A 26,595-nucleotide genomic window follows, 5' to 3' on the forward strand; every position below is an offset into this window, starting at 1 on the left:
CATGGTAAAATAGAGATAATTAAAGTGTTAAGAAGGAAGGAAACCTTATGGGATAGCTACTTAATATTGAAATAGTTAATGAAGCAATGTTAGAGATGCGTGCAAATGCTTTTGTTAGGTATAAATTATTATGTAGGTGGTCAGTATTCAGAAGCTGTCATTTATTCAGCAAGTTTTAGCAAGTGTTTTCATATTAAAAATTTTTTTCACCTCCTCCTCTCTCCCGGTAGGTTTTTTAGAACTGTTATTTTTAGTTGTAACCCTTTTGTTTTGCTATTTATTTCCCACTTTCAGAAGGGGATTAAAATATTGAATAAATAGCTGGTATCTAGATCTGTTGTTATTCTCATACATATATTCCTTAAAAAATCCTTTTGAGTTGAACCAGTAGTTGTACAGAAAGTATCTCTGAGACTTTCTGATCAACACACATTATTGTTAGCTAGAAAACAGCTACAAACAATCATGTAGTCTTAAAGAACTTTTCAGCTTTTTGAAGCATCCACTTCAAATGGGAAATTAGAGTTAAAATTTCTCAAAATTAATTATTTCAGTCTATGCCATTGAGATTTCAAAATGTTTTAATATCAGAACACCCACCCCACCCAAGTGAAGTAATGAAACTCAAATTTGATAGAAATTGTATTCTCCAAAGTCTTCTTTCATATGCAAGTTTAGGGTCAAAGACCTGCTGATAAACCTTGTCCCAGTTTACACATCCTTGCTGGGGGAAAATGTGCTCCCTTGATCCTTCATGAAATAACTTACATTTCATGAGCATAATGCAGATCCCTCTGCTGCAAAGGAGCCTTGTCTGAAAAAGACTACGTTCTGATGTCTGTAAAATGTGTTTGTACTGCTTGTGCCCTTCCTCCAAGTGTTTGATTCCTGGGACTGGAAGAACACTTCACAGCTCTCCTCTATCAGCTTCTCAGCTACCTCTGCAGATCTTTTGAATAGCAGTGGCGAAGCTCATTTGCTGTGTTACTTTGTCCTGCTGCTTGGGGAAGTTAGTGTGGTGCAATAACTGCGGGTGATACCTGCTCTGAGTTAGTACTGAGTTGATTTCATAGCTGGTGATTTTTCAGCTACCAGTGTTTTCTGGAATATTGGCTTTCCAAAGAAAGTTCCCCTCTTCTTCCCCCCACTTCAGCTCTTAACTCACTTCTCAGTAAAGGCCCTATGAGGTGTTTAAAAATCACTGTTGTTTCTTCTCTGTTTCCCCTGCAGGAGGAATAATACCAACTTTTTAAAAATAACACCTTTTATTTAGGAAGCAGGCAGGTATTGCACCTTGGGTTTTTTGGGAGGAATTTTTTTTTTTTCCCCAGCTAGGAAAATTAAATCCTGGGTAGTGTGTGCGGTGATCCCTTGGTGGACCAGTAGCACACATCATAGTAGACCTGTTGTTGCTGAAGTCTGTAGATCACTGTGGTTTCTTTCATGTTAAAAGAAGCGTAACACTTTAATGTCCTTTGAGTTTGGTGATGGAGAATAGGAAACAAAGCACTCAGAATTCAAATATTTAAGTACAATGTTTTGACTGCTGTATAATCCACTTATATTGCAGTATTAAACTTCTAGCAAAGTTTTGCTCTTCCTCATGTACGTAATGTTCTGGTAAGAGCTTTCTCCTTGTGGATAACATGACAATGAATTCAGGTGCAGTTGTGTTTTTGTTCCATTCATTTTTCCTGTTCGTTCGTGTTTCAGCTATAAATAGCATTAGTGTAGTTTTTGGTTTTGATTTTACCTGTTTATCAGGAATGTAATTTTGCTAGGAACATATGAAAGTACTCCTGAATAGGAAATTTACAGCACCAAACTTACTCTCTTTCTGAGGATAGTTTCTGGTGTCAAAAGGCCCAATGGTACAACTGTGTCTATGTAAAGACATAGGCACAAGTGGGTTAGGTGTGGTGTTTAAGGTGTGCTTTGGATCTGACATTGTGGAGCTGCCATCATTAATTGGAGTACACTCTGCAAGTGTTCAAGACATGCTGATAATCTTACCAAAAATACATCCTTTCCCAAGCTCTGCAGGATGTTCTGGAGTTTGAGGCACAAAAGAAAAATACTTTTATCAGTGTTACAGCTCTTGTAAAGATCTAAGATCTGCCCCTAATAATTCTGATTGTGTTAGGCAGCGGTTTGAAATTCTTAAAGTTGAGATGAAGTACCACAGAAAAATAAATTGAGGTTATTAAAAAAAACTGTAGTAACTTCTACCTTCAAATGGAGGTGCAGTTACCCAAAATTCAAAGGACATCTGGACTACCCATCTCAAAAAAAAAAAAAAAAAAAAAAAAAAGTCTAATCATGGGTAGAAGTTCTTTGAGGCTGGGAGACACTTTATGTAAATAATAAACTAATTCTGGAAGTCGGTTGAATTTAAGTACTTGTAGGTTTTTTTTGGAGCTGTTATCAATAAAGATTCTCCATCTAGTGGATGAAAAAAATAAAACAACATGACTACATCTGGTTTTGCATACTGCATTTGCTGTCTGGGCAGTACTTGTTTCATATTTGATGGTTTTCAGCCATACATACAAATTGTGCCCAGTGTTAATGACCTATGCCCTGAATTATACCATAATGCAGGAAACTGACCTCTGCCTTATGGCACTGATTCTGCAAACACTTATGTATATCTAGTCCAAATGGGTAGTCTCATTAAGTGCAATGGGTTTACTATATGTCTGTAACATTAAATTCAGACTTTTTTGCATGTCTAAGCACCTGAAAGTGTAGTTATAATAGGTGTTAACATATCCTGCCTAGCTCACTTTGATAATTATATCAAAGATGTGGCAGTGTGGGTGTTGGCACATGGCAGCAGCAAGAGTGTTTTTACAGGGTCCACAGAGAATTTGTGCTTAAGTTGCTGGTGTATGTGGCCACACACTCAACGCTGCTGTTCTTGTGCCAGAATGTGTTAAGCTGGTGTGAGTACACTGGAAAGCAGGACAGTGGTATTTCTGTTTTAGTTTGCTGTACATTGTGTTAGGATTGTGGCCAATGGCAGCGTATTAGAAGAGTTGGAAAAAGACATCCAAGCAAAACAGTGGCTTGTACCAGGTGGAATGAAAAAAAAAAAAAGCGGGGGGGGGGGGAATAGTTCTAGACGCAAAACAATAAAACAATAATAATAATGTGAGGTTTTGTAGCACTATTTGAGAATTTCTGTCTCCCTGCAAGATTTTGTACTCCAAAGAAGTTTCATGTTCCTTTATTCTTGGAGCAGCTGTTTCCTTTTTCTTGTTGCTATCTGTATTTTAAGAACTTGTACTGGAGTTCAGCAGCATAGCATCTCTGAGTGGTATTTATTTTATGTATCTATAGAATGTTATGGCTGGTGGCCGTGCTTTCACAGATAAGGAATGTTTCTGTTATGTTTTTGGGAGGATAGCTTTTTTTCCTGATCTTTGGCTGATCTAAAGATGCCTGTATATTATTACACTAGTTTTTTAATTGTTAAACTGAAATGCTTGTGTAGTTTTACTATGAAATTTACTTAAAACACAATGTTTTTACTTGCCTTTTAAGGTGGATTGAGAATAAGGATGAAAGCTAAACAGATGTTAAGAAAGATTAGAATATTCTCTTTTGTAGTTTCTAGTAGTAATAAAGTGTAAATTCTGACACCTCCCCCGCCCCCAAATGATTTTCAACTTCATTCTGATAGACTGCAGCTTCAGAGTTAGAGCATAAGGGAGGCTGGTAGCTCTTGTATTTACAGTGCATTTAACCCTGCATGCTGATAAATTGTTGCTTTTTATTATGTTATTCCTCATCTGTTAAGAGTGCATTAACATTTACACTGATGTGGCTTGTTGGGGAATTATTAATTAGTGTAGGAAGGCTCTGTTCCCACTGCCAACTAAAGTGACTTTCTCTTACAGAAAAGTCCAGGCTTGGGAATTATAAAAATGCTGCAAGTCACATAGCAAGACTAAAAGAACACTGTCAGGTTCTGAGCCTTATAATACCCGTGAACAACTTCATGTATCGCATAACCTGAACATTTCCCAGTTCTTTCCATGGGACTACTCATAGAGATTGTTTCTGTGAAGACAGGACAGACTTGTCAATGCAGGAGATCTGTTGCCAGGTTAGCTAGGGTTATAACCTGAGCATGCTGGTTTTTCGTCATTAAGACTATCATGTGAAAAATCTTATTTGGTACTTGGAGTGCCTTTTTGCTGGTTTTGCATAATTTGCTTCCAGAGTGGATTTAACTGAGCTGCACAAAGGCATTCCTGGTATGGATTATTCTTTGCACAGGGACTTAAAGCTCAGTGGTCCTTGTGGGCTGTTTCCCTGAAGGGACAAGAACTCAGGGAAGTTGAACTGACTTAAGTAAAGCAGTAGAGTTAATGAGTATTATGTCCTCTATGGATCTTCACTTTCAGAGGGTGGATGATCTTTATACTATAATCCCTTTACAGCATAAGGTCATTTTATTTCTGCACAAAGTTGTCCTCACAGAGGATTAATGCACTTGCATGCATGTATCAGATACATTCTTATCATTAGGCTTGCCATTGTAGTCTAACTGGTTTGCTGTTTCAGAAAACTTTTATAAGTGTCAGCAAATCATAGCTCTTTGCAAGATAAGGACCTTTGCTTGTCCCATTCATGGTGGATATTAGGCTCAGAAAAATGGGCAGATTGGCTAATAGTGGTTGTATAAAGAAGAATATATATTTCAAACAGAAATAACATATTTGAAAACTGGCCTTAATTGATTTAAAGGAAAGTGAAATGAAGGAGAAGAAAAATATTTGGGGCCTTTGGGTTGGTCAAAGTAAAAGGGCACCCTTCAGGTTTTTTTACACAATCAGAAGTAAATTTTTGTTGTCGTGCAAGTTGAAGTATGAGGTAAGTTTTTTTTCATTTATCAGTAGCACTGAGAAATATTAGCCGGGGGAGTGATTAGCTGCTCAAATAAGAGAAGTTAAATTAAACACTCTATGTAGACTAGAGCTTTGGATTTTTTTTTTTTAAATATAGTGTTTACCCTTGCTAATTAGTATGAGAGAGAAGGTTTATGTTTTGTGCATGTTTTTATATGTTAACAAGACATTGGATGTTTTTGATTATACACTTTGGAATGATGCCCTGAGACATTGTAAAGCCATCAGATATTTCAGTAAATAGGTTTGTTTACAAGGGACTGCTCAGAAGAATTATTCTGAATTAATGTTTTAAAATAGATTAATTAAATTGCATTAAACTTGTGTGTGGAAAAGCTAATCTGGAATTCAGGTGAATTTAATTTAGTTGCTTACAAATATTAATTTCCTTAATTAAACAAAGGCTACCTTAATTCTGTGTTAAATGTATCGATTCTGAGTAAGACTATTGGCAGAGATATTCAGTGCACTTTATCTAATCTGCTTTAAATTTATACTTTCAGTTGTCTTTGATTAGTTTTTCAGAGTGTTCCAGTACTAGAGCCACCTCCCAGTAAGTGGTTGTAGGAATGCTCTAGGCTTTTTGCTCCCCTTTTTGGCTTTGTTTCTGAATATGAGAAGCCAAGAATGGGGAGGAGTGTTCATCTACTTTCAACTCATAATACGTAATAGGGAAAGTAATATCTTTAAGTTTTGATGGGTGATGAAATAGACTGTATTCGTTATTAGAAGATTTAGTTCTGTTACTCCATATTGATGCTTATTCTGTCTTGGAATCTTAGGACTGTTTTCTCAAATTTTGAAAACATATTTTTCCTTTGGGAGGTAAGAGGGAACTAATGCAGTATGTTTGCTATGTGTGATTATTTGCATTATTCACTGTGATTAAAAAGTGAGACAATTTTTAGTGTGTGCTACTTTATAAACAGGAATGGGTTTCTGGTGGGTTTACTAGGCAATGGTTTCCAAAGTAGGGTCTGGCCTGGGGTGGGGAAAGGGTGGACAGTAAAAGAGCTGATCTGGGAATGGGTTACATGATGCAAGAGGTCTGAAGGGTTAGAAATGTTTGAGGTAACTGAGATTTGAAGGCACCCAGGGCTGAAGTAGGAATGGAGCTGGGAGGAAATTCCTCTGATACACACCGTAACCTGTTTTTCAGTCTTTGCATTGGGTAGGAGTTGAAGCAGTCTTTTCCAACCCCCCAAAAAGCCCTCTGGGAGAAGTGAGGAGTGCAACATAGATCCACCTAAATAAATGGCTCAGCTGGAGCCAGTTTGAGTTTGGCTGGCCAAGGCCTCCTGTAGTGTATGTGTTAATGAGATATTTTCCATTGTCTGGTATAAGCTGTCATCCCATATCTCTCCCCCAGATAATGGCAAATTGACTATAAAATATTACTCTGTTGATCAAACTTCCACATGCTGGTTGGGGGAGTAAAAGTGGGCACATTTTATGTCCCTAATGTAGTTTATCCTCAGCTTCCTGTTAATATTTCTTTCTTATGGCTTAGTATTTGTTCCAGGTAATATTTCAGCTTTGCCTTCTTAATGCCAATGTATATATACTTAATTTAGATTTAATGGGGACTAGGGTTTCAGCCAGAAGAAAGAAAGGAGAAAAAGAAGGCTGTGAATGTATAGCAAACTTCAAGAAAAGAGGTGTTTTTCTTGAGGAAATGCTGGTAAATAATTCACTGAGTAAAATATGTGGAAACTACATTGGTGAAGTTATTCTGAATTTGTTGACTGAGGCTTTTTAAAGCTGATAAATTAATCTAACTCTAATCCTGTTAAATTTTATAATAAATTTTATAGGCATTTTAATCAAGTTGTGATAGCTGCTGTGGTTGTAGTACCCAATGTAGCTTACTTGGGCATTGCTTTCCTAATCCACACATCTAGTGTCAATAACAAATTTATTTGTTTTCCCCTTATGTTTTGAAACAGGAGCTCACTGCATCTGGTGACAGCAGAAGTATATTTTGTTCTGCCTGTTGAGAAGGCAAAAATGTGTTCTGTCAGAGTGTTGGCTAATTGCCTATGAGCTGTTTCTGACTTACTGAAATTGTCATAAAATTTGTTTAAATGGAAATAAATACACGTTATGAAGGCACATTGCTGTGTATGTGTAGTAGCTGTTCTGCCGATCACAGTTTGGTTGTTGTGCCCTTGTTTGAAGACTCTGTGACAGAATATTTTTGTGGTACTTTTCTGATGTGAGATTGAATACTTTCAGACTATGACCCATGAGAGGTGGAGACCAGATGTCAGAAGTGTGAAATTATTTTTTTGTTTGTGTTGAAGAAAGGTTTAATTTCGGTGATTTTTTTTTTTTTTTTTTTTTTTTTAAATAATGAATTTTGGAGGGCTAAATACGTGCATCACATGAAGTATTAAAGTGGATTTAAACAAAAGCATTGCAAATCCTTTGGAATGTTTTGTGAAACATTGATGTATTTGTAGCTGTAACTGGTTTAAATGCAACACGTGAATTATCAGTGAAATCTTGAATTGTGTAAATAGTTTTAAAAGTTGGTTTTGTTCTAGTTTGTTCTTTTTTAGTGTTTGGCGTGGCGGATGTCTTCCTTCAGGTTGAGGGCAGGGTTCTTAATATTACTAGCAGTATGTAACATTATGAAACAGTAACTGTAGCACAGCTGGTTTATTATGTTAAGCCTGGCTGGTTACCAGGATTTCTCAGAAATGGCAAATACAATTTGCCAAAATGGCATCCATATGCACTAATGTATTGCCAGTTTTTTTGGGCGTGCTGCCACAGTCTGTGCTGTCCCAACAGTTTTTCGCCGTGATCAGAATTTCAAATGACTCAGTATTGGCAGTGCTGGTATTTTGAGTAAACAATTCTGATATGCGGGGAGTCCTCCTTTGGAGATGGGCTTTCACAGTGTGCAGTGGTTGCTCAAGCCAGTCTCAAAATTCTTCTGTGGGTTGTGTTGCTCTCTTCAAAAATTTTTACTCCACCTGTCTGGCTTAATGGGTTTCTTGTGCTGAAGTGGAAGAGGGAAAGAGGAAAATCTTTATGCATCATTGGATTTGACTTAGCGTCAGTGTTAAGGGATGGATTACCATTTCTATTGGTAAACCTCAAATCTCTCTAGTGTTTTTTGCTTCAGGTTATAAAGGAAAAAATCGGCTGATCTCTTGGTCTTCATTGTCCATCTCTTTGTAAACTGAGGGAAAGCACAGATATGAATGGTTCCAGTGATTTTAATTCAGTTTTACAGGCTGAAGGTTTCTCTTAAAACACTAATAAATAATCTTGACAGAGAATTCCAAGGGAGCAGGGCTGAGAAATATTTTGGCTTTACAATCAGGACCATATTCTGAAAATAGGTCCATCAGAATTGAGCTGTAGAAAAACCAGGCAAGTTCAAGAAAAAAGGTGAAGTTTTGCTTCAAGTATAGTTGTAATTAGCTGCGAGGAAGCTCCCTGTTCTCACTGAATGTTTATGAAGATTTTAGAGGCCTGTTAAGATTCATACATATAAGTGTCTTGTGTGCATGTAGATCTGTACAGAATGCAGTAATTGCAAATCTAATGTGGCTTGGGAGCTTCATATGCTTTTGCGACATCAAGACTAAATACTAAAGTCTGATCACTTCCAAGAGCTAAGTAATAATTTGTAAATTAAAACCCTGCAATTTAGGAGTGGTCTTGTATGCTCTTAAAACTTCTAAAACAAAAAATCAATTTAAAAGAAAACATTTTATTTTGTATTTTATACTGGTGAGCTACCAAATCTCTGAAGCTAAATGTTCTCTTTATCCATTTGGAAAATGCAGAAAGGTGGATCAGCAAGGAAAGCTTGACCTCTTGTCTCAGTCCTAGTATAGAAAGATTTACTCATAGAGGCGATGCAGGTAGTTTAGTCCTTTGCTCTTCAGTGAGGCTACTGAATAAAGTAGCAGTTAATACACACTGGATGATCACTGGAAGTCGGTCACTTCTGTTAGGAACTGCATCTCCTTTTATAGAGGAAGAATGAAAAAATAAAGGTAGTAGTGATATATCAAGTATATCTGTATTAACACTCTTCTTGCTGTTTTTCAGGATTGCATGACTTGTAAATTTACTTATTTGGGGACCTGAAGTAGTGTTTGACTGGATATTGCTGCCTGGTTCTGAATGATGTCAGAACAGGATTTGGCAGATGTTGTTCAGATTGCTGTTGAAGACTTGACTCCAGATAACCCAGGTACAGTAGAGATGGTAGTGATGGTGTGATAGAGATAATTTATAGTATTGCCCATTAACAAGGTGGAAATCACTGTTGAGCTTTTCTTAAAAATATAAAGCAGTGCTGCTGATTTTTTTTTTTTTTCTCCTCTGAGGTGCCTCTTAAGACTACATACCAGGTTTGCAGTAGCTTAGCTTGTATATCTTCAATATCCTTTAGATCAGATTTTTTTTTTTGTTCTAATTTTCTTTTAAAGGCTTTATTGCCTGGGGATTTTTTTGTGCAGGGGTAGACTAGTGCTGAAAACTTTGAATGAAATATGGCCTCCTGCAATCTTTTGTTTTTCTCCAGACCAAATAGATGTTTTAGGCTTTCCCTCAAATGAGAGCTATCACCCATCTATTATGAATTGTTGTTTTACTTGTAAAATAGTTTCTCATACATTATTAAAATGCTTTGTATGTATAACAAAATTACAGTAAAAATGAAAACCACTTCTGAAAGCAAATATTGTGATATCCCTTGCTTAGAACTTGACCTAGTAAGTGAAAACGTGTTGAGATCAGCTATAGTCATAGATCCTATGCTGCCTTTACATGCGAGTAAGTGACTGAAAGAACAGTAACTACAGTTATGGAAAACAGAAACACATATCAAAAAACTTTTTTCTGATGCAAAACAAAAAAGTTACTTCAGAAATGTTCCCGAAGAGTTGGAGAAGCTGGCACCTGTCTGTCCTAGGCTGGCTGGGAACTTGGTGCTCAGTTTTGTCAGCTGTAGGTGGTATGGTCAACGTTAAACAAGTCTTGCTTTGCTCAGTTTGGTAAAGGAACTTGAACCTGGTCCAATCATAGGTGATGCTCTGACCGTGAGGCTGTTCAGGGCGCTATCTCTTGATTTTACCAGCCAAGCCTTCCAGTTCTAAATTCAGGGTTTTTGGGTTTTTTTTGTTACTGATTTCTTCAAAATGTTTGCCTTTACATGAAAGGCTATTAGAACCTCTAGGTCTGCATATCTAAGTAATTATTTTGGAAAGCTTGCAGGATTTTGTTCATCTATACTGGGTAAAAGTAACCCGCTGCTGCACCAAGTAGTGGGTGTAATTCTGTCTTTGTACAGAACTTCATTAGTACTTTTTATGGTTTTGTATAAACATGAGGGTTTATGTAGAAACTGTCAAAGCACTGCCTGTAGAATCTGTCAAAGCAGAGCAGCTAATGTGGCAACTCTGCTACCTCATGGTAAGTTCCTAATAAAAAAATTCCAAGGTAATGCATGAGTGTTACATCCTCAGTGCATTTGCAACAAAGACTTAGATTTGGATAAATGTTTTTTGAGAAGCAGTAAACCGTTGCCATGTATTTAAGAGAAACCCCCAGTAAGTGTGAAAGAATACAGATGTTAATTAAATGCCTTTTACATTTTTTTTGTTTTATCCATTTAATATATTTTTAATTTGAGCCTTGTCCTCTTACATTTTAAACCGTGTCAATGCTTATTTTTTCTTTGCAGTTGTGTTGGAGAATCATGAAGTGACAGATGATGATGTAGAGCCTGTTCTGAAACGTCAGCGTATAGAAATTAACTGCCAGGATCCCTCTATTAAGGTTATGATAATGCCTTTTTCTGTTTTTATTTGTAATACCAATTAAGTTAGCTTTCTTAGGGAAACATACTAAAAGAAGAGAATGTAAAATAAACTGTTCATACATAATACCGGAATTATTCTTAGCCTTCTTGTAAACGTGTGTTCATTTTTGTGCATAAATTTTAAAATCTGGTTGATTGGCTAATTTTCCAGTGTAAAACCAGTAGCAAGAATTTTATATGCATTATGAAATGTCATCAGAGTTAATTCCAGTGACTCAAACATCACTATTAGTACATTTTTTGATAAAGTGAATAAAGTTGACCTAAAAGATAAACTTGAGCATGTATTTGTATTACAATTTGTTGATACTTTCAGCATGTTTTAAATTATTATTTTAAGCTAACAACATTTCCTAATAGTCAAACTGTATTTGGTTCAGGCTCAGGCTTTTCTGTACTTGCAGAACTTCCCCTGCTGTTCTCACTAGTGTGCTTCAGGTTTTGTGGTTGTTTTTCTTTTTTTTTGTCTTGGAGCATAAGTATATGAATAGTATTTTACTGCCGAACATGTTAAATAGTATGTAATTTTGTATTTTTGAAACAGTCATAGAAACTGAAGCTCTGTATTGAAAGAGCACCGGGGGAGGAGCACTGTAAGCCAGCTTGATTAGGTGTGTAAATTGTAATGGAGGGCCACAAGATGGCATAGTTGCTGTTTGCAAAGGAGAATGTGTGTAATATTACCCTTTAATGGCCTTTTTCCCAAGAGAAAGCAAGTAGAATATGCTTTCTTTTAAATAAAATTGCTTAGGAAAACAGATTTTATTTATTTGTTTTTCTTGATTTGCTGCTCAGGAGAAAACTTAAGTAAGCAGCGTTAATTGTCTCTGAGGTTATTTGTGTTGATATAATTCCCACTGTAATAATCTGAATTATCTGTTTGGGCAGGAAAAAATCTTACTTAACTTCATCCAGGAGGATGCATTCATAGATTTATAATCCTTTTGTTTTTACATGTATCAAATGAAAGGCTTTGGCATGTCATTTTAAATGATTTTGTGGTGTATGAAATCATACTAACAAAGTGCTTAGGTGAAAATGTGTTTGGCTCGGATGCATTTGGCTTCTAAATAAAGATCTGGAAGAATTTGAGAATGCTACAATGCTCCTGGATGTCATCAGTTCTCTATGTGGCTGAGTTCTGTGACTAGGCACACTGGTAGTTCCTTTAAAATTGTTTTCCAGTCACATTTATCTGGACCTTCCTTATGCGTATGTTGCTGAAGATAAATGCGTAGGTCTTTAAAATCAGTTTCTTTTGCATTCTCCCCTTTCTAGTCATTCCTGTATTCCATTAATCAGACAATATGCCTGCGGTTGGATAGCATCGAGGCAAAGTTGCTGGCACTAGAGGCTACCTGTAAATCATTGGAAGAGAAGTTGGATCTCGTCATGAACAAACAGCATAGCCCCATCCAAGTCCCCATGGTGGCAGGTTCTCCTCTTGGCGCTACACAGACATGCAATAAAGTACGATGGTAAGAAAAGATTACTCATCAATGTGCTTTTTAAAATAACGTAAATCCATTTCTTTGGCATCAAGCTCTGCAGCTTTCTGTATAGCTGTCAAGAGCTTGGTATGCTGTTTATGGATGTAGAATTAATTTATCTTGAAGGTAATTTTTGTACCAGTTTCATGATGTTACTTAGAATGAGACAGTGGTCCATGGACAATTTGCAACTATTTCCACATTTCATTTTGACTTAAACCAGACTGATTCATCCATCCTCTGGAAAAGTCTCATGAGCTATTTTAGACAGGTTTTTTAGACTTGCTTTACTTTTATTTATGTGGCTGTTTTGAGTTAATGAGTTCATCATCATTCTAATTGCTTCTCATTTTACTTTTATTCACCAGAACTACAATGGAGTTTGTTTTATGTGCTTGTTTTGTAAAGACTCTTGCTAGAATAGTATCTGTGCTTATTTTGTGGTTAGAAGCTGGAGATGGAAAATCTGTTAAATAATCTAATCCGCTTTGATGAAAGAGCAGGTTTGACCTACAGTACCTTTATATATGAATTGCCCAATACGGTTTTAAGTATCTAAATCCTGATGTGCCTGTCCTTTTACCATGGAGAGTATTCCAGCCAGAGAAATATGCTTATCAAAAGACTCTTTTGTCTAACAACTTCTTCCTCCTCATTCATATATTTATAGATAGAAAAAACTTAATATTTCTCTAAATAATTACTTTTAATTCTCCATTACAAAGGTGTATAGGCAACTTTCACATGTCATACCATTCTAGTCAAGGTACACTAACTTAATTCATCTTTTGTCAGTCTGTTTTTCCATCTTCTGATCTTTTTCATCACTCTCTCTGAATTTTCTCAATATTTGAAAATTACATTGAATATATTTTTGTACGTTATACTCAGTGCAGTGTTTCAGGTGCACTACTCTAGACCTCTATAGAAAAAAATTAGTTCCTTGCTTTATGTTGTGGGACTCATCCAGGTGAGGTAAGGAGAAAAAAGAAAAAACACTACAAATATTACTCTTTTTCTACTAGGCCACTACTTGCTCCCTGCTGGTTTGTTTTTGTTTGTTTGTTTTTTACTTTCAATATGGCTATTTTTATAATAGGTATTTTAAGTTAAAAATTTATCTCAAAAGTTGTAAGCGCATTTTATTATGATATCTGTCAGTGCATGCATTTATGAAATAGGATGGAGTATAACCTTACTACCGTAAGTGTTCAGGGTTGAAGATTTTTACTTGAGGGATACGCTCTGCTCACGTAGCTGTACCTGTTGCATAATGCTGTCTGCTACCTCACAGTTGTTCATTGAGTGGGATTACTTCTGATGAATGTAGTCTGATCTTTTTAAAAAATTCCTTATTTGTATTTAAAAATCTAAAATGATACAGAACCCAATGTGTTTTTTATCTCTGTTTTAAAAGTTCATATGTCCTTTTTATTTTCAGTGTAAATTTGAGTACTTTCTACTCCTTTTGCTGTAACAGTCGCCTGTCCAGTTAGGAACAGTTGATGTCCTCAAGCTTTTCCAAAACATCTTTCCTTTTTAGATGTCCAAATACAATGTTTGGGCACCAGTTCAGAATTCCTTTATTGGTCTTTGTTCTGGTGCTGGTGATGAACATCCTAACCATTGGACATCTTCCTTTTCCCTTTTTTAATGTAATTTTTCTTTAAAATAGGTGCTGTGTCTACATTTACCTGTGCTTTTGAAGGCTTCTCAGTCATACATTGAAAAGGTCAATTATGGCTGTTCTATATCCAAAGAAATAAAGTACATGGAATAACTATTTGAATCATAGAGCAAGTAACTAGAATATTACACCAGTGTTTTTGCTAAATGCTCTTTATCAATAATTATTTCTCAAGGAACCTTCTTTAAGCCTGTTACTAATTTTTTTTGTCATTACATTAGAGATCTTCAAGTTCTTGTGCATAAGCTGAACTTCTTATTGTGGTTTGTGCACAAAAGACTTCAAAAATATTTTCAGAAATACATGGCCCCTTTGTGAATCTATTAATTCACATTCAGTGAATGCTTTCCTCTAAATTGTACTATTGAGTTTCTTATGGGATTTGTCAGACCTGAGGTTAGTGTGTTGTGTTTTGTTTTGTTTTAAATCTCTGTAAGCATCGGAAATCTGTCCTGTGTGTTAATGCTGAGCTTGGTGTTTAATCTTTTGTTTTGGGTGTAAAAATTTATGATGACGGCTTCTCAGTCTGAACATAATTTAGATAGAAGTCTTGAAGACTGTAAGATTCTCTGCCCCAAATATTTGTTAGTGTTGGTATGAAGTTGCACATTGTGAAATGCATCTTGCCAATAAAACACTAAGGGCTTTTTGTTCTTTTAGCAGTCTGTGGCCTATATGACTCAAAAGAAAATAGTTAGGGGTGTATGTGTTTAACTTGGCATTAGAAACACTACAATTTCACAGTAATAGAATGCTTCACTGAATTCCCTGTCTCTCATTCATAAAAACCTTTATCACTTGTTGATTATTTCCAATTAAAGCCTGCATGGACTGTTCTGTTGTCTCAACTCTCTGTATCGTTCCCTCTTCCCCTTACATTGCAGATGGCAGTGGAGAGCTGCCAACGAGAGTTAGTATTTTAGATAGTGATTTTTCAGGTTCTGCATCTGAATGAGATGCTTCAACCTCTTTCTCCTCCTTCTGCCACTACAATAATACTGGGTTTGCTGCGCTAACAAAAATGTGGTTAGCAAAAGTATGTCAGCCAGGTGGTGCTACACTGCCAGTAAAACAGACTGTCATTCTTTCTTTCGATAAATACCTTAGGGTTTGTAATCTTTTCTCTTCTGCTCTATAGTGAATTTTGTTTACAGTTTTTCTGGTAATTTAGTTACTTGCATTAATTTGGTGCAGATTTAACATAATCCAAATTTGTTTTACAGCAGTGCACACAGTAAAATGCATGAACTGTGCATTATAAATTCACGCAGTTTGATTGCTTTGTGCTATTTGTGCTTTTAAAATTAATTTCTTAAGACTTGTCAGTTTGAAATATGCTTAGGTCATCATGTGATGAAAGCAAGAACAACTTGGACAGAGGAGCTTTCTTCTGTGTCATCTTGTGGTGGAATTGTGTAGTTACAGCCTACCTGGTGAATTGACAGCTACGCACTATGGCCTGCCTTGACTATGATGCAGAATTTTATGCATGTGCAGCATTGTACACTGCCCGCTTATAAGATGGAGCGATAAAGTCTAATCTGTCCATATAGCTGCATTAGGGAGGCAGGAGTCTTGCTTTGTAAAGGTTGTCAGATTTACATTCTATGATGAATTGTCTTTTCTAGTAAACTTAACACATTGATTTATTGGGATAACTTGTACCATTTTGTGCCAAACTGTTGTTTCAAAAATTCTTATTAGGGAAATGAAGCAGAAGCTTTCAAGGAGATTTGCAATAAATTGGGAACCACCCCATGTTATTAGCTCCCAGGACAGAAATGCAGTACAGTTTAGAGTCTCATTCTGCTGTCTTTTTATTAAATACATGAGGAATGATATGTGTGGAGATCTTCCAACATCCTTTTCTGGATATGTGATTTTTGAAGGCTTGTGGATGTTTTTTGGAAAACTACAAAATGTTGAATTCGGAAATAACAGTACTATCTACTGCTCTTGGTATTTTGTGTAAGTACATCTTCATGAAAGCTGGATTGTGTTCTCAGTTCTTTTGTTCGTATTGTTTACTCTGATCCGCTGTTACGGTACTTCATTATATACAAGCTAATTGCAGCGCAGATAAGGAAGAAAATAAAGGGTACGTGTGCTGTGTAATGAATAATTTGTACGAACAGTTGAGATATAGAGGAACAATAGTCTAACTTTTAGATCTCCAAGTGAGAGGTTCAAGCTACAGCAAAAACTAACAGGAGAAAACTTCTTTTGCAAGGAAATCATTCTGAATTTGAGATCTAAACTGTTTTGGGGGAAACAGCAATAGGGCATAAACAATATGGAAAGACTTGTAGCTGTTGTATTTCAGTAAATCATCACATGAAAAGCAGAACTAAACAAGCGTAGTTTCACGTAGGTTTTTGTTCTATGTCCTCTCCCTTTTCACTGGACAAGCCTTGTGTTTCCTGTATGGTCCATGACGCTCCCTGCTGTGGGATTTTGAAGTCTTCCATGCTATTCCTATGATAGTAGCAAGTGCAACTGCTGGAGCTAGCTGTTGTGGGGTAATGGATGAGACTTTCCTGGCTTTCTGTTAGTGGGGTGTAGCATTTGGGCTTGTCCTTATCCCAGCCTCAGATTTTAACAGGTGTTTCTTATCTCTCAGACTTCTTTTTCTTGGTCAGATTTGGTTGTAAGAGTGCAAAGTATTAGCTGGGATTGGAGGAACAGCATGATGTTAAATCCTGTTTTCTTTGAGGGGGGGGAAAGAAGAGTTTTAGAAAGTATTTTCTCAGTGTTTAGTGGATGCTGCTTAAAAATATGTAGTTGTCAGGATTACCTACAAAGACACAGTGTTAATAGTTTTTTAAAAATTTCTTTCTTGAGAGAAAGGCTGTCAGAAGGTTTCAGAATGGATGTCAAAAATCCTTAGACTGCACAGAGTTACATTAAACTATATGAAGCTTGAAAAGAGCCAAGAACAGTAGCAAAATGATGTAGTAAATTAGTAATGGGAATATGTGTATTGTCCTGGTGTTCTGAGCTTTGTCCGGCTTTGTGCAGCATTAGTACAGCCCTGCTTTTCCATCCAGGAAGTGATTGTCTCTCTTCCTCTGTCTGCAACATTTCCTGGCAGTATGGCTATTAAAAACCTCTAATTTCTTTTCTTTATGAGGTACCATGCTGGTCAAAAATTCCAGTAGCTGCTGAAAGTTTCTTGGATAGGAGAACTGGTGCAATGCCTGATGGCCTGTCAGTATGGCAGCCTCAAATGATAAGTTTGAAATTTAGCATGTGCCCAGGTCTTGAGATTTATAAATTGTTGAACACGCAGTGTGACAGTGCGACTAAAATCTTTTATCCATGTTTTGAAGAAAATATTTCATCTGAAAGATTTCAGTCCAGAAACAGTGTTATTCTTGTCACCGTCCTTCCATTAATCATATTTCAGAGTGGGTAAGCCCAAGTATAAATGGTTAAGGTTGATTGCTTCAGATAACATAGGAATTTGTTTTGGTTTCACAGAACCCTCCATCATTTGTTTTTATGGGTATTTTCTGCAAATACTATGTTGTGCAATTCTGCTCTGTTATTTTGGAAATTTTTGTTGCATACATAGGTGTAATTGAGAGCAGTTTTTAAAGTGTACTAATTTTGGAGAGGATTTAAATTTAAGGTTGGTGTTTTCTTCATACTTAATAATAAAAGTGTTTCTGATGAAATATAGAAATTCGTAAGTAAATGGAGTTTTTCTTCAGGTATTTTTCTTGAGCCTTTTTTATGGTAAAGTTGAAATGCAGACCATGTACATCTGGTCCTTTACCATATGCATTTGTGGCGAACCAATTAAGGATACTGATCACTAAGTGTAGAGATAGAATTGCATATATTTTTGTCTTTAATGGGAACTGGAGAGTTAAATGGAATTGCAGAGTTCAATGCACTCAGTTGCTGTGCAAAGACCTAATATGGTATCCTTGAACAAGGCTTGTTAGTGGATTGGACATTAGCGTATTAAAGTGGAGGTGCTTCAGACAGTTTTGTCTGCAGTTAATTGTGGTGTTGGTATGTTCAATGAGCTAGTTTTAGAAAATAACATTTGTCTTTTTTGTCATAAGATACAAACCAAGTTTTTTCACAAAAGAGAAGGCTTGATGCAGTTGTGTACTAGATGCGATGTAGAAACTTGCTTTATTTTTGTAGATGTAGATTATTAATATGTTTGTTTTACCGTTAAGTTTAATCAACAGGGTGTAATAGGTTTTGAGGAACAGGACTTGTCCATCCACTTGTTTGCAGTGTGCCAATTGGTAAGCCTTTTGGCTCCAGATTTTCCAAGTTCCAGATCGGTGTTTCTGGTGTGTGATTGTTTCTTTGTTTACAAGTGGTTTTGTAGTCAAATAATGCAAAATTGAAAACTAAGATGATTTTAAATGAAGTTGTAAAGCAGGGGGATGTAGGTGGAAAGACTTGTAGGATGACTATTCTTCCAGATTTAGCATAACTATTGTTGCTCCTGCATAAAGCCTTTAGGATAAAAAACCAAACCAACCTAAAGAAATATAATCAAGGTATTGGTATAAAAACCAAAATAGCTAGAATTCTATTTTTTTACATACATATTTTTTTTTCTGTGAGATACAAACCCCTTGACCAAACTAATTTCATGTAAATCAGGTATTGAATAGCTTTTTCATTTTTGTTGCATTTTTATCATAAGGATTTTTATAGATTATAATAAAGTATCCTACTATGCTAATCCAGGCTTTTAAAAAGAATAGTAGTTCTTTAGTTCGTATCGCTAAATAGTGGCTGTTGAGTCTCTGATGTATACAGTTAATGTCTTTCCCACATTTGCTGCACTTGATACTATAACTCATTAGGTGATGTAAACCACTATCCAAGTTTAATTTATGGCTATTTTTCCTTTTTTTGTTTGTTTGTTTTTAATTCGGTGATAAATGAATTAACATTTTAAACCTTCAGGGTTGTTACTGTCTTCAACTGAACTTAAGAGCTAACTGTCCCTTCCTGGAAATACATACTCTTCAGGTCTGAAGACCCTCAATTTGCAGGAAGATTTTTTTTTTTTTAAGTAGCCAGTTAGAAACAAAGCATGTATTGAGGAATATAATATCCTGAAAGATGTATGGTGTATGGTTTATTTTCAAGTTGCAGGTACATTACTCTGCCTGCTGTGAGCCTGATCTCATGCACTGAACTCTAGGCCTGAAAAAATATTTCCCTGGAAGCAGATTCAGTCCTCAAGACAGCTCAGCAGGCTGCTCAGAAAAGATGTAAAATGAAGCCATGTTTGGGGGGGTGAGAGGGAGTGGAGTGTTACAGATAATGTCTTGAAAATAGTCAGCAATTTGGGGTGTTATTCGTTAACCAGAATGTATTACAAAGGTTTTACTTGGAGAAGCTTTGGAATTCATCAGGTTTTCAGAAATTCTTGTCACTTTCTATAAGCAAGCCAGGTTTATTTATCCTTCAGTATATCTTATGTTAGAGTCTTTCTGGAGCCTCATCTAGCAGTGTCTTTAGTGCAAACCTTTAAGTCTGGGAGTGGCTGACAAAAACACAGATGAACTTTTGTCATTGTTTTGGGCTGGACCCTGTGGTATCAATAAATTACCAAGCTTTCCCTGTCACTTTCTGTCATCAGTCAATGGTACTGTGTGCAAACATTTATTTTAAATTACCAGTTCAAGTGTCATGTCTGTAACTTCAGCCAATAAGAGTTCTGTTTAAAATTAATGGGTTTGTTTCATGAAGAATTGAGGATGATTGTGCTGCCCTCATGTGAATAGCTCTTTCATGCAAGTCCAGTCTGTTTATGTCTGGGCATGGAAGGAGTTGAAGGAAAATGGCACAATTGTCTGTGATCTATTTTCACCATGTTCATTTCAGGTACACTCACAATTAGGGAACAAAGTCAATATTAACAAAATGTAAAGATCATAATTAAAACTTCATGACTTTAGATGGTTTTACCCCTTTTTATGAATTTAAAAATTTTGTTTAGAATCTCAAGTTTTTTAAAAAGCACAAATATAAGCAAAATTTTGATAAAAAATTTCTGGTAAAGTGGAAGTTTGACTGAGGGAGTCAGAATTTTGATTAGATGTCAGCCCCTCTGTTTTATCTAGGGCTGCATAGTGTTAGTTTGTTTGCTGTAGGAAAAAACCCCAAACTTGACATCTTTGATTCCCTGAAAAACATGACAATGCTTTCTAAAGTCTCCTAATTTGTCACAAGAACTTGTCAGTCTCAGTATCTTGATATTGATTCTGGTCCTTCATAAGGACCAGCAGTAAGAATACCAATTTACATCTTTTTATTTTACCTGCATTGAAACATGCATTTCATGTAGGAGTACATGCTATGAATTAAGTGGATTTCTGCGATTCATTATATTTAGGATCAATACAATTGTATATTGAAAATAGCTTAAGAACTCTCATGACTGTGATTTTTCTTGTTGTTTGCTGTATCCTGTAAGATCTACAGCTGCAGTCCTGCAAACAATGGCAATTCTTGCTTTGGACATTTATACTGGAGACTTGGGTATTTTAAAATTAAGCTTACCCTGTTGGCTGTCTGTCTGGAGTTTTTGTTACAGACCATCAGCAAGTGAAGATTTTTTTTGTTACAAACCATCAGTTTGTGAAGATTTTACATTTACTCCTTTCACTATTGGGAGTTAAAATTCACACAGGACTAAGGAGAAATGGCATCTTGGATTTAGGAAGCTTGTACAGCAGTGGTCTCATTGGAATTTCACATTCCATTATTGTTGCATGAAGATATTGAGGAGCCAAGTGTTTAGTAATTTGTTGTTGGGATTTGATAAATTCAGAAACAATGTATAACTTCCAGATAACATTTAGGTTGAGAGTGCAGGGTCAGTTATGGAATTAAAATAACAATTTAATACCAACATTTCATCTGTGTTTTGGAGAGTTCAATAATTCATGCATGTATGGGATGGAACTTAATCTATAAAACTTTCCAAACTGACCAAGGTTTGAACTGTGTTGATTCATTCTCCCAAGTCCAATTTTTCTTAAGTTAATGGTTTCTGATGAAATATTGTTTATAATAGTCCAATGATTCAAATGAGAGCCTAGCAAGGAGCAGCTGATAACTTATGTCTGAGAAATGGATGCAAAAAGTGTGGCTTGGATCTTTTTAATTGTGGTGGTGGTGTTTAAAATGTGCCTGTGAGGCTTAAAACACTAGAAATAATCTTTTAGAAAAATACAATTTTGAATTCTTAAATATAGTGCTAGCTAAGATTTTCAGGAATATACACTGAAAATAGTCTTAGGTAATAAACTTCCTTCAAGTTTTAGACAAAGGTTTCAGTCTTGTAGATGTGTTACAAGGCTTAATATTTTACTATTTTCCAGGTAATCATACAGTAAGTTTTCCTGGTCACTCTTAGCCCATGACAAATATGAAATCCTTTAAATTAGGGGGTTTAAAGCATTGGAAGTAATTTGTGCTTGCTCTGAACCACATGTGGGTAAACAGTTTCTCTATTCCCACTTAGCTAATACACAGGAACTTTGTTCTGTGTCTCAGACCCTAGTGAATCCTTTGATTTTAATTTTGTAAAGACAAACCTTATGTGAAGTTATGACACCAAAACCAGAAATGCAGTTCTGTGTGAAGTCCCTTGTGGTGCAATATATTGCTATTCGTAATAGTAAGCTAGGAAATAAGAACTGAATGTGCACAGAATTTGCCCCTTGTGCCAAGACATTTTAGAAATCAACATCCTTTAATTGTAAGGGTATCTGAGAATGAAAGAGAGAGGCATATATGGGAATCAAAAAGGCTTTGAGTTTTATACACAGATTAGGGGGACATTTACTAGTGTAATTAGTGTCTAAGAACATTTAAAACCAATTATAGTAGTATTAAAACGTGGGTTAACCTACCCCCTTGCCAAATCCCATAAGGTCATATTAGATGAATTCTGGGGAAAGCAGAACATTTACTTTAATTCTATGGTTCCCTGAGCGTAGCCAGCTATTGCATTCAAGAAATAAATGTAAAGGGTGCATGACTTGAAATTTGGTTCAGGACAAATGCCTTCATCTGGCTCAAGCTCTTCCTTTTGCCTAAATAAACAATTGAAAAGAATTATTGTGTTTAATAAAAGTGGACAGTTTTTACCTCATGAATGTTGTAAAATGGATGAAAATGATTGGTAGGATTATATTTTAGTGAAACTCTAAAACAATATATTTGAAGCAGTGCACTGGATTGTGGAAGCGTATGTTTTATACTATATATTTTAAGAAGTTATTTATCAAGCATATAATAAACAGAAGGGGGCAGAAAAGCCTTATATATTAATTTGATTTCCAGTTTTGAGAATGTAAGTATTTTTAATGTTACAGTCTCTGGAGATGCTTGGGATTTTGAAAATCCGGCAGCAGTAAGCACACTGCCTGGAAACTTTTCCTGTAAATTGGGGTATTTAATTCTGCAAGTACAACAAAATCAATGAAGAGGAGATCAGCTCATAAATTTTGTGATTAAAAGGGGCAAGTTTTCATCTTCCTTTGGAAATGACAGAAATTTAGGTTGCATTTCAAAATAATTTGCATACCAGTTTACACCAGATTAAAGTACCAGTAATACTATTTTTAAAAGTTGCAAAAACAATTGGTCTTGCTGCTTATGGAAAATAATACATAGTAGTATAGTTTTAAAAGAAATAATCTACAGTGGTTTTGGAGAGTTCTAGTTTACTTTAAGCAAGGTGGAAAAGAGCTATAGAAGGATTTTGAGCTTAAGAAGGATGAAACAGCCTAACATCTAGCAAGGTCTCGGCAAGGTTGGTAAAATGGCAAAGAGCCAGTCTTCCATCTGCTTTATTTGGCAGCAGATGCTATTTAACTGATACATTTCCAAACGTAAAAAACACACTGTTTGGAATCTGAACATCTTTCCAAACAGAATTTTTCCTTTTTGTGGAACTGTACATTTTTGCATATCTTTAGCTCAATCTCTTTGTTCCATATTGAAGGGTGGAGTATGAGACAGGAAATCTGCTCCTAATAACTTTTAAAATTGTATTCTTTGTAAAAAGCAGAGTGTGGTGTTTCTTTAATATCTCTTCGGGGTATATGGAAATTAAAGATTCAGTAGCAGCTCTCAAAGTAGCAGCATCCTTGGCCTTTCTATAAAAATGTGTGTGTGCTGGCAATAGTATATAACTGGTTGGGTAATTATGAAAAGCAAGAAAAACAGAGATACATGATGGAAATTATTTACAAACCGGCACTGTAAGAGCTGTGTGTTTGAGTTGTTTGCAGAAACTTAATTTTGTATTTGCGGTTTGTTATCTGGTGACCATCAAGGCTTCAGTTACTGTAACTTGTGTCTTGAAAGCCAGTTTATAACGCTGCTTCCTTCACTCCCAAACTTTTAGTGCCACAAAAGTCAGACTTAAAGCTGATATTAGAATTTGTAAGAAAATTTGGAAAATAAATCTAGAAGTAGCTAACTGTATAATGAAGGATTCAAAGTCTTTACATTTGTCTCATACAGTGTTTTCTAAACATACAGCAATTTCTATTTTAGTATTAAGGCTGCAGTAGATAATTTCATTTATAGTAGCCGTGTTCAAGATCAGTCAAGCTTACATGTTTTGTTATGGAAAATGACTGTCCTTCCCTTATAGACCAGCCTTTCTCATTTCATGTTTAATGCAATCTCCAGTAGGCTGCAGTACTGCTACTTAGCTAGTTCAGGTAGTTAAGGCTCAAAGAAGGGTAACAACTGTAAATCTCTTTCTATGCTGTCTGGAAAAAAAAAAAAAAAAAAATCTTTGCTGTTGTATTTTTGAGTACATTTATCTTTAAAGAGGCTTGTATTAACCTGTTAATTGCAAGTCATGACGTGTCCTTTTCTTGTCCATAATCAAAAGTGGATGACTAATAATTAATGCCATTTCTCTTACAGTATTTTTCAATCCTAGTTATGTTGCTTGCACGTGGCCTGAATGTACTGGTTTTTGTTGCTTTTGTATATCTGCTTAGGCAAAAGGTTCTTTGAAGGCTGTTTCAGTGTGCATTTAATTTTTACAGAGTTTCAGTTGTGTTAGTTGTGTTTGAAATTAGAGAAATTAAAAAAAAACCCAAACAACCAAAACCCACCAGGATATGAAGCTGCTTGTGTACCTATACAGGTGTTGTATAGTCCCTGAAGTAACAAGCTTGACTTTTTAAGTGGCAGGTTCTTTGGGTCACTTCTAGTGTTATCTGGCTGTTGGTTAGTTGGTGAACTAGTTGGAAATGGGTGTTGTCATTTATAAATGATTACACTTGATTGTACAGGTGTGTTTAGCTTTTCTCAGAGTAGAATAATCCACAACAGATTTTAACAGCTTTTAAAAGTGGTTGATAAAATTGGTCTCAAAGCTAGTAATTCATATCTTTCTGATTGTCAGCCAATTCAGAGGCTCTGTACATAAGGCTGAGTACAATAAACTCTATATAGATGTGTTTTGTAACTTGGAAAATGTCTGGCTCTTACTTATTTGAGCTGAAAATTTGATGTTAAATGTTCTTAAACTGTTAACAGTATGTTTTAATAAATGTGGCATTTGCTTTATCTTTATTATAAATCGATTACAGCTTTCCCAGTTTTCAGATCCATGAATCTCTCTCCAGTGATGGCTGGTGTACTTTGGCTTGTCTTTTTACAGGACCTAATCATTAGCGCTGTCTTGATACTGTCTGCTTTTATGTGATGTTCCAGATGCAAAGAATCCAAAGATAATTTTTGATGACTGAACTCTTACTGAAAATTATGGATAACACTGCTGCTTTACTGGCAATTGGCTGTGACTAGGCGAATGCATGGTTTAGGGACATGAAAACTTTAACTGTACCAGTGCCCATACAGTTCTCTACCCTACAGAAGTGTCCCACTGGTCTTCATCTTGGTGAATGGTTTGGTTGTTGGCAAGCTTGCTCTCTCCTGGGAGATGAGGAGCTGCATTCATTTTTTTTGGCATAAATCCAATGTAATTTGTGTATGCTTTGCTGCTTTGTGGTTTTGTTCATGTATATCATGGTGTAAATTCCTAAGTCAGTTTTCTCATTCCTGTGTGAATAGGGAATGTTAACTGTATGTGCAGAAGGCAAAGGAAGCAGGTGTTCATCAAGAGGAAGGAGCATTTTAACATTATCTTCCTAAATAGTGATGTAAAGATCCAAAGAGTAGCTGTTCTTTCAGATGAACACAAGTGTTAGTGAAAGATAAAAAAGAAAAAAACGTAAGAAAACACCACACTTCTAAAATGGTATTTTTCTATATAATTTGAAAAACATTTAAATTTTTCCGTGGTAGGGCTAATTATAATACTCCTCCGGAGCCCCCCCCACATGCATGAGCTATATATTTAAGTCTTCATGTTCATCGCCAGCCATGCACTTTAAAATAGTAGAGTTCAAGGTCTCTTTCCCAGACTTGCTTTCCTTAAGGCTGTGTTTGGCTGAAGACCTTTAGTACAAGCAGTCTGCCAGCAGTAACTCTAACTCCTGGCTTCCTGATCTCCTCTCTTTCTGTATCTCCTTCTAATATGTACACTAGAGGAAGATGAGAATGATATCCTCAGGAGCCCTGCCTTCCAGATAAGCAGCACATGTGGGCGTTGTGGTGACCACAAAGTATTGTACAGATGGGAGACAGCCGTTCATGTAGGTGTGGCTAGCCGAATGTCTCTAAGCTGAGCTCTGTCTCCCAGCTCTTATTTACCTATTTGCAGATGTTTGCATGTGCAAAGGAGGCTCAGAAATGGTCTTAACAGAGGACTCTCTTCTTTCTTTTCTTTAACTGGTTGAGCACTGCTATAAATAATCCATTAACTGGTCTATATTAGTCTAGGAAAACAAGAATAACTTCTTGTCTGAAAATTTCAGTCCAAGTTTTTCCACAAGTAATTTTCATCCATTTGGAGAAACGTTTTTGATCTTGTACCTCGTGGAAGATAGAAATGTCAGTTAGTTCCTTTTGCTTTATTTTTCTGTCTTTCTAAATGAAAACCTCATCTGGGAAGAGGAGGAGGTGATGGTCCTGGTATTGCCAAAAGTTCTTTTATGTCATTGGCTGCATTCTGTGTGATTGACAGGTTATTGGCAATGAAAAACCAACAGTTAAGACTAATGATCATATCTGTGACTCACATGTTTTCCATACAGAAAATTACCTTTGGCAGCAATTTTCTTATGCAAAATATAGAAAGTCCTTTTATATTTAAAAAAACCCAAAAACTAGCAGAGGCTAAATATGCACACTTGAAAATCATTATCTGGTATGTTTATTTTTTTAGAAATATTTTCACCTGTAATTTAACAGATTATTGGGTAAACTGCATTTAAAAAAAAATCCCCAAATATAATAATATCTGTATGTTGCATGCATCTTGAATTTTTTATTAAGTTGTGTCCAAGAATAGGCAAATTGCAGAACCAGTCTCTCCAAGTTCTAATGCTTATGGGGAAAAGAATATGTGAACACAAATGGAAAGAACTGAAGGCTATGCAACAATACTGGATTTCTGAAGCACTCCCCCTGACCCTTCTTAATACTTTCTTTCCATCTTCTCCATGAGTATAGTACTGGCAGCACTCATAGAAAGAATTGATTCATTTGGGATCTAAGTGAATATCA

The 26,595-nt window shown here is 35.9% G+C and overlaps 1 protein-coding gene across 3 annotated transcripts in view; it reads left to right on the forward strand.

Annotated features, from left to right (window-relative positions):
• The window catches only part of BANP (BTG3 associated nuclear protein), a 154,575-nt gene that overhangs the window by 5,886 nt on the left and 122,094 nt on the right, over positions 1–26,595 (forward strand). For all 3 annotated transcript variants that reach the window (XM_049804224.1, XM_049804225.1, XM_049804226.1), the window contains exons 2-4: positions 8,988–9,132; positions 10,627–10,721; positions 12,043–12,242. In XM_049804224.1, the coding sequence (XP_049660181.1) occupies positions 9,063–9,132; positions 10,627–10,721; positions 12,043–12,242 (365 nt within the window). In that variant the 5' untranslated portion in view covers positions 8,988–9,062. The remainder of the gene's footprint in view (positions 1–8,987; positions 9,133–10,626; positions 10,722–12,042; positions 12,243–26,595) is intronic.

This window comes from Accipiter gentilis, chromosome 7 (assembly GCF_929443795.1).
Source record: "Accipiter gentilis chromosome 7, bAccGen1.1, whole genome shotgun sequence".
Lineage (NCBI taxonomy): Eukaryota > Metazoa > Chordata > Aves > Accipitriformes > Accipitridae > Astur > Astur gentilis.